This window comes from Bufo gargarizans, chromosome 1 (assembly GCF_014858855.1).
Source record: "Bufo gargarizans isolate SCDJY-AF-19 chromosome 1, ASM1485885v1, whole genome shotgun sequence".
NCBI lineage: Eukaryota > Metazoa > Chordata > Amphibia > Anura > Bufonidae > Bufo > Bufo gargarizans.
In genome coordinates, this window is record NC_058080.1 from 415,742,144 (window position 1) to 415,753,746 (window position 11,603).

An 11,603-nucleotide genomic window follows, 5' to 3' on the forward strand; every position below is an offset into this window, starting at 1 on the left:
GCTGTCACGCCCTCTGCACCTTAATTGACTTTAGGAGAAGTCAGGGTCAGGTGTTATCATGTTTACACTGCATGGTCCGGTCAATCAAAGTGGTGAGGGCGCAGCAGTTGTAGAGAGAGCTGAGGCTCTAGGTGTAACAGCAACACTCCCATTGCTCCTAGAGGCTCAGTTGCATACATTAAAAATGTTCTAATTAATGCAGGCCCATATGAATATGGGACCAACACAGATGCCTTCAGCTGCCAAGTACACATGTAACAAGTCACTTAATTAGACCAAGTGTGCATACTGTGCTTGGTTCTCGTGCTCTATAACTGTATTGTGTTTGCTTTTGCTGTTCTATATATGCGTTAAACTTGGTTTTGGTGCTGTATTTATGGTATTAGACTGGTTCTGGCACAGTATATACTGGGTTTAGTTCTGGTGCTGCATTTTTGTACTGGGCTTGGTTCAGGTGCTGCATTTATGTTATTAGACTGGTTCTGGCAAAGTATATACTGGGTTTGGTTCTGGTGCTGCATTTATGTACTGGGCTTGGTTCAGGTGCTGTATTTATGTTATCAGACTGGTTCTGGCACAGTATATACTGGGTTTGGTTCTAGTGTTGTATTTATGTACTGGGCTTGGTTCCGGTACTGTATTTATGTTATTAGACTGGTTATGGCACAGTATATACTGGGTTTGGTTCTGGTGTTGTATTCATGTACTGGGGTTTGTTCTGGTGTTGTTTTTATGTACTGGACTTGGTTCCTGTGCTATATTTATGTACTGGGCTTGGTTCTGGTGCTGTATTTATGTTATTAGACCGGTTCTGGCACAGTATATACTGGGTTTGGTTCTGGTGTTGTATTTATGTACTGGGCTTGGTTCTGGTGCTGTATTGATGTAATGAACTTAAAATGACACCACATTAATGCCACTACTGTATCTTAAATAGTAGGTCATGTCCTAGTATGTAAGCTATAAACCTCAAAATAGCCACTGCCATTTCTATCACTACCTGCTGCATGAGTATCTCTTTTCCCAGGCTGATATCTCTGTAACCACATGTACGTTGCCGCACATGTATGGGTACTTTCACACTAGCGTTTTTCTTTTCCGGCATAGAGTTCCGTCACAGGGGCTCTATACCGGAAAAGAACTGATCAGTTTTATCCCCATGCATTCTGAATGGAGAGTAATCCGTTCAGTTTGCATCAGGATGTCTTCAGTTCAGTCGTTTTGACTGATCAGGCAAAAGAGAAAACCGTAGCATGCTACGGTTTTCTCTTCGGCGAAAAAAACTGAAGACATGCCTGAACGCCGGATCCGGCATTTTTTCCCATAGGAATGTATTAGTGCCGGATCCGGCATTCAGAATACCGGAATGCCGGATCCGGCGTTCCGGCATGCGCATGCGCAGATCGGTAAAAATGAGAAGCGGAGAGACGGATCCGTCCTTGCAATGCATTTGTGAGACGGATCCGGATCCGTCTCACAAATGCTTTCAGTCAGCAGCACATCGGCGGATCCGGCGGCCAGTTCCGACGACGGAACTGCCCGCCGGATCACACTGCCGCAAGTGTGAAAGTAGCCTATGACTTTTGTGACCACCAGGATTGTTGCCATTAAATATGATCGCTTGTTGAGCTATGATGAGCTGGTTGGACTAAAATATTCTGCCTGAGGCAGCAGTAAGAAGAGTTAATGGGGGGCCCCCATGAACTCTGCTTGCTGCTGATGCTTATTATATAGAGGACAGTGTGCCCCAGGCAGCCCCCATGCTTGGGACAAACTAAGCAGGGTTGGAGGATGCACATTGTTCTACATAAAAGCATCAGCAGCGTGTGTATGTAGTATATGTATAATGCACCCCTCTGTATTAGTAATATATAATACAAAAAAGAGAAGCACTCCATAGTAAAAATGAAAAACCTTTTATTCACCCATGTGGTACAGCAACATTTCAGCTCAAGCTTGAGAAAGGCTCTATGCTGAGCTGAAACGTTGCTGTACCACGTGGGTGAATAAAAAGTTTTTCATTTTTACTATGGAGTACTGCCCTTTTTTGTATTTTAGTGGGTAATTGCTTATTCCCATAGGGCATTGGACCTGCCCATTGCCAGTGCTGCCATTTTTTCTTAATATATTGTAGGAGAGTCCCCGGGATAATAATGGACGGACGATACGTGCCACCAGAGGTCCTGGCCTTGGTGGAGTAAGAACTGGATCATTGCGGTTACAGTGGCGAATGTCCGGGCCGGTTCTTACTTTACCCAGGTTTTTGGTGGAGCTGGGCCTTTGAAGAACCCAGCCTGCTGAAGATGTGTCTTGCTGTGCTGGAGATTTTGACAGACAGAGTCGATGCTGGTCAAGGAGAGACTGGGCGCAGCAAACTGAAGTATAGCCAGAAGGGCTGAAGGGCTTCCGGCTTGAGGGAGACAAAGGCAGGTAGCCTAGAAGCCTGCAGGACCAGTGTGGTCCGTTCAGAAACAAGGTGACTCAAACCTGCTGTTTGTTTGCTATGAAAGGACTTTTTGTTCTATGCTCTATGTGAATACGCCCCTGTGTGGTCTGCACATTGCCTGTTATGCTTTTGGTGTGAATAAAGTCACGGTGTATCACAAAGACTGTCTATGATTGCCTCAATACTGCCGCCGCTACCGTAGCCTACCACGAGCACTCTTCCACAATATATATACAGTTGCAAGAAAAAGTATGTGAACCCTTTGGAATTATATGGATTTCTGCACAAATTGGTCATAAAATGTGATCTGATCTTCATCTAAGTCACAACAATAGACAATCACAGTCTGCCTAAACTAATAACACACAAATAATTAAATGTTACCATGTTTTTATTGAACACATCATGTATACATTCACAGTGCAGGTGGAAAAAGTATGTGAACCCTTCGATTTAATAACTGGTTGAACCTCCTTTGTCAGCAATAATTCAACCAAACGTTTCCTGTAGTTGCAGATCAGACGTGCACAACGGTTAGGAGTAATTCTTGACCATTCCTCTTTACAGAACTGTTTCAGTTCGCTTTCTTGAGGTCATGCCACAGCATCTCAATCGGGTTGAGGTCAGGTCTCTGACTGGGCCACTCCAGAAGGCGTATTTTCTTCTGTTTAAGCCATTCTGTTGTTGATTAACTTCTATGCTTTGGGTCGTTGTCCTTTTGCAACACCCATCTTCTGTTGAGCTTCAGCTGGTGGACAGATGGTCTTAAGTTCTCCTGCAAAATGTCTTGATAAACTTGGGAATTCATTTTTCCTTTGACGATAGCAATCCGTCCAGGCCCTGACGCAGCAAAGCAGCCCCAAACCATGATGCCCCCACCACCATACTTCACAGTTGGGATGAGGTTTTGATGGTGGTGTGCTGTGCCTCTTTTACTCCACACATAGTGTTGTGTGTTTCTTCCAAACAACTCAACTTCGGTTTCATCTGTCCACAGAATAATTGCCGGTACTGCTGTGGATCATCCAGGTGCTCTTGTGCAAACTGTAAAAGTGCAGCAATGTTTTTTTTGGGGTATCCTCCCATGAAATCCATTCTTGTTTAGTGTTTTACGTATCGTAGATTCGCTAACAGGGATGTTAGCATATGTAAGTCTTTAGCTGACACTCTAGGATTCTTCTTCACCTCATTGAGCAGTCTGCGCTGTGCTCTTGCAGTCATCTTTACAGGACGGCCACTCCTAGGGAGAGTAGCAGCAGTGCTGAACTTTCTCCATTTATAGACAATTTGTCTTACCGTGGACTGATGAACATCAAGGCTTTTGGAGATACTCTTATAACCCTTTCCAGCTTTATTTAAGTCAACAATTCTTAATTGTAGGTCTTCTGAGAGCGCTTTTGTGTGAGGCATCATTCACATCAGGCAATGCTTCTTGTGAAAAGCAAACCCAGAACTGGTGTATGTTTATTATAGGGCAGGGCAGCTGTAACCAACACCTCCAATCTCATCTCATTGATTGGACTCCAGTTGGCTGACACCTCACTCCAGTTAGCTCTTGGAGATGTCATTAGTCTAGGGGTTCACATACTTTTTCCACCTGCACTATGAATGTTTACATGGTGTGTTCAATAAAAACATGGTAACATTTAATTCTTTGTGTGTTATTAGTTTAAGCAGACTGTGATTATATATACTAAAGATGGAGCCATAGTATATACTAAGGGTAGAGGGGGTGCATTATATATACTATAGAGGGGGCCATTGTATATATTACGGGGAGCGTGGGAATTCTATATACTACAGAGGGGGCCATTCTATATACTATGAATACAGTAGGTGCATTATACTATGAGGAGGTGTGTGACAGCATTTTACATACTATCGGTACAGGGGACATTACACATATGGGCACTGCAGGGGATGCATTATATGTAGTGGCACTACAGGGGTACTATAATACAGGGGGTCATTATAACTACCGTGGACACTGCAGAGGGGCTCTATAAATACTGAGGCACTATGGGGGGCTTTATTACTACTGTGAGTTCTATAGGGGTGCCTTGTAGAGGAACCTTTCTACTGTTGGGGCAATGTAGGGGCATATATTTCTACTACTGGCCGTATGGGGGAATTATTAATAATGTGGGTACTTTAGGGGCATTATTATTGACCACAATATGGAGGGAGTTGCTACTAATGGGGTTGCTATCTGGGGTACTGTAGGAGGCACAGTTACTACTGGAGGCGGTCTGCGAGCACTATAGGGTCAACTATCTGTAGGGCACTGTTAGTGCTGCAGTATAGTATTTGGGGGCACTGAGGAACACAGCAGGCACAGTATTGGGGTAGCAGCAGGATGACAATGTTGGGGCACCAGGAGAAGGAGGATAATGATAGAAAAGAGAGGCATCTAAGATGTTTTTGTCAAACTCTGCAGAGACGAGACACTGCTGAAATAGTTTGTCATGGCGGTCTAGTCAGAATGGAGAAGATGACAAAAGAGAACGTCTACATTAGAGGAGACATTACTGGATGTAAGAGGTATGTGCGCTGTATGTAATGTCCATTCACAGATGTCTTTAACAGCAGAGCTGGGGGAGGGGTTGGATTCAGAATATAGATAGAATTTGTTACAGATGTTGTATTTTATATTTGTGCGGCGGGGGATACTGAGTTTTGCTATGTACGCCCCTGGATCCTACTGTAAAGTCTGACAGCCCTGACAGAGACGGCGGCAAGCAGTACCTACAGCAGCGGAATTGCCGGTGGTAAACGTGCAGCATTTACAGCGCCAGTGAAGGGGGACATTTTCACAAATCTCATCCGCACACTGCACACACCTTGACGTGCGGTATGGATTTTTACCCACAACATGTCCATTTACTTTGTCAATATCTGCCACAAATTTCACCCTTTGCAATGCAGAGGATGAAACACAGCCACGGTCATTGCGCCATTTTGCCTCTGTGGAATACTGGCTGATATGTAGCAAACGCCTCACATGTGGCTGTGCAATGGTCGGTGCATACCGCACTGCTGTGTGCATAAGCACTTAGATCAGGCACTCTGTGCACTCTCCATGAGGTGAAGTTAGCTCCAGGAAACTGCAAGGAGGGGGGGGGAGGCATAATTAACAAGAGCTGACTTCGGGGCCATTTTACTTCACCCCCAGTAGCAAAAAGGCTAAAACGCCCGCCTGTACAGAGCTCTTTCCAGGCAGAAGAGTAGTGACACTGACTAGCAGTCAAAGGACGACATTGTCCTGACAGAAGCCCACGTCACAGGAGGATAGACCGCCAGCTCTGAGGGCAGGAAATGAGCGCTTGCTCCCTTAAAGGGGCGGGGTTAGCGATGCGTGACGTCAGGGTGTCCCTGCATTAAGGCATGCAGCTGATAACACAGGATTACAGCGAAGCGACGGCTGGAGACTAGAATTCCCCCGCAGTCCTGCATAGCAGCAGCCGCCGCCATCATCATCAAGTGATCACCTAGCGCTGCTCCCCAGCATTCAGGGTCTGCTCATCCTCCATCATGTCTGTAGCGGGGCTGAAGAAGCAGTTCCACAAAGCCACACAGGTAAGCACTGGCAGATGAGGCTCCATCACCAGATCTCCATGCTGCTTGTCATTCAATGTGCACTGAATGTCATCTGATCTCCCGGCGATCCTGATGCTGTGTGCTCTCCTGGATCCCCCAGGGTCTAAGCATCTAAGCATATGGATCAGTCACTGCATTATGTAATGCAATCCCCCTGGAGAGGACATGGTTAACTCCATCGGAAATCACCAGGCTATCTTTAGCCTAGGATCAGCAGTAGCTTCCATTATTTATTTATATATATATCAGAACAATAGATATATTCCTATATCCCTGGTGGATACATTGTCTAGTCTTGTGCCCCTCTGTACAGTGCAATCCGGTTGGATCCATGATGAGAGAAATACGGATCTGCCGTAGATGTGAATTATTTACGTTACTAGTATCCAGCCAGTTTCTGGAATGACACGGAGATTGTGGCCATTTGGTGATCATCATCATCATTGGTTGGTCAGGTAAATATGGGATTTGTGCCAGACGGCGACCCCCCCTTGGCGTAATATGATGCAACACTTGGTTCATTATAACGTAAGGAATTCCCATCAACAGACTATTACAGAAAGAGGAACCTGTAGGATTTTACTATGAGAATGTGTCAATAATATATCAAAATTCAAATGTCACCCACATACCCGTGGTCTGCAGAACCCAACCAATATGGCTTCATCTCGGTTATATGCTATATCCCCAGTGTTGATAGAGTGAGATTAAGGCGTAGTAAGTAGCCCCGGCCACGGGGGATTACCGGAGGCTGTAAAGCCCGGATGTTCAGGAGATTTTTGTCTTGGAGGCTGCAGTCAGTCATTGCACGGCAGAGGTGACCTCCTCGGCTCCATGCAGAGCTATCTGATAACCACTGCATTATTAAACAGGTTGCAGGATTGGGTAGCTGCAGAAAAGGACGCGCTCTTACTGCTGTGCCTTCTGTCATTAGAAAATAGCCATTTTACTCCATGGCAGAAGGGAGATTTCCTCTGCTGCTTGCGGCGCTGACATCTTCGGCTAGTAACCTTTTCCCATCTATTGTATTGAAAATGTTAATTATATTTGACACCACAACGCCTGTCTCTGTATGGATGACTCTTTTGGTGACAAAAATAGCAAACTGTCTCCCCTAGCAACCCAGAGAGGTGACAAAACCTGCTAAATTCTGCCTTAGTAACTGCGGTGCACCATATGGCGCTCAAGGTATTAGCTGCACCGCGCAGTTACTTGCTTGTTCTTGAATAATGTTATTTTTGCTACTTTTGTAGTACGGTGTTTGTGAAGTTTATTCCAGTCATTGCACATTTATTAATTTTATGTCAGCTGAAACGATAAATCCTTCACACAACCGTGCTTGGTCCAGGAAAGATGGTCCATGTGTCGGCCACATCTCCTGGACCAACGCAGATCACTAGATTTTTATTTTTATTTATTTCCTTCTTGGGCCTCACTGAAGAGGCCATGTGTATTGCCCATATTACCACCAGCAGTGCTAGTCAAATACCACCATGTTGTACACACAATGTTTCCTAGTTGCACAAAGTACCTCCCTAATAGCATTACATACCACTTTGCAGAGCAGTGTACCTCCCCAGAAGAACCATACAAATACCACAATACAGCAAGCAACACTGTTAGCAGCATTGTTCCCTTTCCCAACCCTCCTTCACTGACAGCAGCATTGTCCTCCTGACAACCCTTTCTGTTAACGACGGCTACTTTCTTCCCCTTCCAACCTCTACCCATCTGGCAGTAGCATTCTTCACATCCCTCCTCCCCTGGCAGCAGAATTCATTCCCTTTCCACCTTCCCTTACTGGCTGTAGTATTCTCCCTCAAATTACCCTTCCCGATGGGAGGCACCACTTACCGCATTCAAACCCTTTCCAAAGTGGTAGAACCATTAGTGATGCTAGGTCCCCTTCTTACCTCCTCAGCAGGTCACTTGTAATCTATAATCTCCTGCAGAACTACTCCCTGGTTGTAGGAACTACACATTCATGGTCATGGCACGATGATGTCATTGCAGATCCTTCATCATTTCTAGTAACAGAAATTACATAGAAAATACCGGCCTTATGAGTACAGTTTCTGCTTTAGGGCTCATTCATGCAACCATAGTCCGTCCAAGCCCATATTGCGGCCTACAAACAGCAGGTTTGCAATATAAGGGCATCAGATGCGTGAATCCCATATTACAGATGTGGACCTGTTGACTTGAATGGGTTCACAATTGGCAAGATGCGGAGCAGAGACACTGGAACGGAAGCACTACGAAGCCCTTCTGTGGTCTCTTGGGTCCACGCCTCTGCACCGCAAAAGATAGGACATGTCCTATCTTTTGCTGTATATTGTGGATTGCATGAGCCAGTCAAGTCAAAAGTTCCATGCCACTATACGGCTGGTGACCGTGCATTGCGGACCTCAATTTGTGATCCCCAGCATGGACGGCCTATGGTCGTTTGAACGAGCGCTTAGAATTCCTAGTGCCAGTACCCAGCAAGGGGCAGGACCGATGTCTCGCTTGCCAATTACCCTTTTATCTGGAACCCAGCGTCCATCTCCCTGTGTATGTATTATATATATATATATATATATATATATATATATATATTCTCTAAGTGAAATATGCATGTGTAACATGAGACTTCCTCATAAAGCCCATATGTTATTGTGTCTTCTCACTTGTAGCTCTGCTGTTGTAATGTGACAGGCCTCAGCTAGGTGTAGGGACCGAACTGTAACCTATGCATCCGTCCAAGCTAGCCCACAGTTTCTAGAGGGTAATGATGGGTTACATAATAAAGTATTCCTCTCTCGCAATGATGTTTGTACCACTGTAAAGGTCATTTTAAAATGTATTAGCCATACTTAAATGGACTAGAGGTCCGAAACTCATCAGGGTCATGAAGAGCGTTGCGAGTTGGAACCTTTAAGGGAACATCAGGTTGCGCCTCAGTGACAGATCCTCTTATACTGTTGTATTTTTCAAGATCCATGAAGGATTAACGTTGACCATCACATGTACACTTCAGGTCGTATTTACAAGTTGTACTTTTTTCCTGGAAATACTTGATAGATCTACACAAATGAGCCAGAAAGAGTATTTGCAGTTCACAGTGTATGTGTATATTATACAGGTGACATGAATATGTAACACTTACTTACTTTCCAGTGTGACCGTTCGCCTCTGCGCATTTCTGAGCTGTCCATTCATTGATTTTCTATAGCAGTTGCTGGGACTGAAATGATATATTGATGTTTGTGTAGGGTTGGAAAGGTCATTTTAGATGTGCTGAAGCTCACATATATGCTTATGTTATATGGCTGTGACTATATAATATTTATACATTGCATCACAACCTACCTTAATTGTACAACTTCGAAGGCAATTTTTGTTATGATTGAATTTTACTCATTTTTGGCTAAAAATCTTATTTTCAATTAGTTTTTATAAAAAAATATTGAGCCATTCTGTCACAAAGGTTTAACTGTTTTTCAAATTGTGTAACTGGTACTTTTATTTTCACTTTGTGCCAGTCATCTAAACTACTAAAAGTGTTTCTGTCATGAGAAAAATGGTTATGTAGCTGGCTGACACTAGCGATGTGCTAATGTCAGCAGAACATAACTGTATGACTTACAACTCCCTGCCTGCCGCCGTTATCGCTAAATAATGACTTTTATAATCTGCAAATGAGCCTCTAGGTGCTACTGGGGTGTCGCTGCAGCACCTAGAGGCTCCGTCCTCTCACTGTTTGCCACGCCCTTGTAAAGGTGATTGACATCCTCAGTCTCCTCCGTGCCCCGCAAATCCCGCACCGTCCATTTTAGTATTCAGCGCAGTTAGTGAAGGGCGCTCTCCTGCTGCCATCCTTCGCTCACTGCGCCTAATACTAAAATGGACTGTGCAGGGTTTGTAGGGCAGGAGACTGAGGCTGCCAATTGCCTTTACAAGGACGTCAGTGAGAGGCGATTGGCAAACAGTAGAGGCTTATTTTCATATTATAAAAGTCATTATTTAGCGCGAACGGCGGCAGGCAGGGAGTCATGTTGTAAGTCATACAGTTATGTTCTGCTGACATTAGCACATCGCTAGTGTCAGCCAGCTACATAACCATTTTTCTGATGACAGAAACCCTTTTAAGCCGCATTCTTATTAAGATAAGAACTGAGCTATAATGAGTGTTTGTTTTATAATGTCAGAAAGCAGAAATAAGGAGCCAGTCAGCTCCCCAACTGATGGAAAAGAAAGAAAATCCACAGGCTGCTACTAGAGCATCTCGGCTCTGTTCACAAAAAAAGATAAAGACCAATTTGAAAAATGATTTTAGATTAAATTAAATACAGTGCAATAATTAAAAAAATTGCCCTTTAAAGGTGTACATAGCCTTTAGGCCTCATGCACACGACCATGTATTTTGCTGTCATCAAAAAATGCGGATAACGTCTGTGTGCATTCTGTATTTTGCGGAACGGAACAGCTGGCCCATAATAGAACAGTCCTATCATTGTCCGTAATGCGGACGATAATAGGACATGTTCTGATTTTTTGCAAAACGGAATGCACACGGAGTAACTTTGAAATGAATGGTTCCGTATACGGTCCGCAAAAAACAAAACAAAAAAAAAACCAGAATGGACACAGAAGGAAAATACATTTGTGTGCATGCGGCCTTAAGGACTGATTCAGATGACTTATTTTTTTGTCAGTGCGCTATCTGGCACACTGGTTCAGTTGCATCTACCCTACATGTTCTATGGCTTTCAAACTGTTATTCTTTGTATAATGAATAGTTATATAATTTCCATGACAGTTCCTACAGATTTCAAGAACTCTGCTTTCTTTTATTAAATAGGAACCTTCATTGTTTACTTTCAGGGAGAAAAATCTTCTCTAGTCGTATGATGGACACAGAGAAGCAAGACATTGCTCTGATCAATGTACTGTTAGGCCTCTTTCACACGGGCGAGTATTCCGTGCGGGTGCTATGCATGAGGTGAACGCATTGCACCCGGACTGAATCCGGACCCATTAATTTCTATGAGGCTGTGCACATGAGCGGTGATTTTCACGCATCACTTGTGAGTTGCGTGAAAATCGCAGCATGTTCGCAGCTATATTCAGCGTTTTTTTTTACACAACGCAGGCCCCATAGAAATCAATGGGGCTGCGTGAAAATCGCAAGCAAGTGCACATGCGGTGCAGATTTTTTTCACGCTTGGTTGCTAAGGAGATGAGGGATGTATGACTCGGGACCCCATTAACTTTATTATTTTCCATTATAACATGGTTATAATGGAAAATAATAGCATTCTTTAATGCAGAATGCTAAATATAATGTCAATTGAGGGTTAAAAAATACTAAAAACATAACTCACCTCATCCACTTGATCGCGCAGCCAGGATCCTCTTCTTTCTTCTTCTTAAAGGACCTTCGCTGACGTCACTGCGCTCACCATGTGGTGAGCGCGGTGATGTCAGCGCAGGTCCTGCTGAATAAAGATAGAAGGACCTTCCACATCAGCGAAGGTCCTTTTGCTGGTCCTTCAAGAAGAACAAAGAAGAGGATCCC

The 11,603-nt window shown here is 44.1% G+C and overlaps 1 protein-coding gene across 1 annotated transcript in view; it reads left to right on the plus strand.

Annotated features, from left to right (window-relative positions):
• The first annotated feature begins 5,828 nt into the window (after positions 1–5,828).
• SH3GL2 (SH3 domain containing GRB2 like 2, endophilin A1) overlaps positions 5,829–11,603 on the plus strand; it is a 160,803-nt gene continuing 155,028 nt past the window's right edge. The window contains exon 1 of the mRNA XM_044286483.1: positions 5,829–6,022. Coding sequence (XP_044142418.1) covers positions 5,978–6,022 — 45 coding nt within the window. The 5' untranslated portion in view covers positions 5,829–5,977. The remainder of the gene's footprint in view (positions 6,023–11,603) is intronic.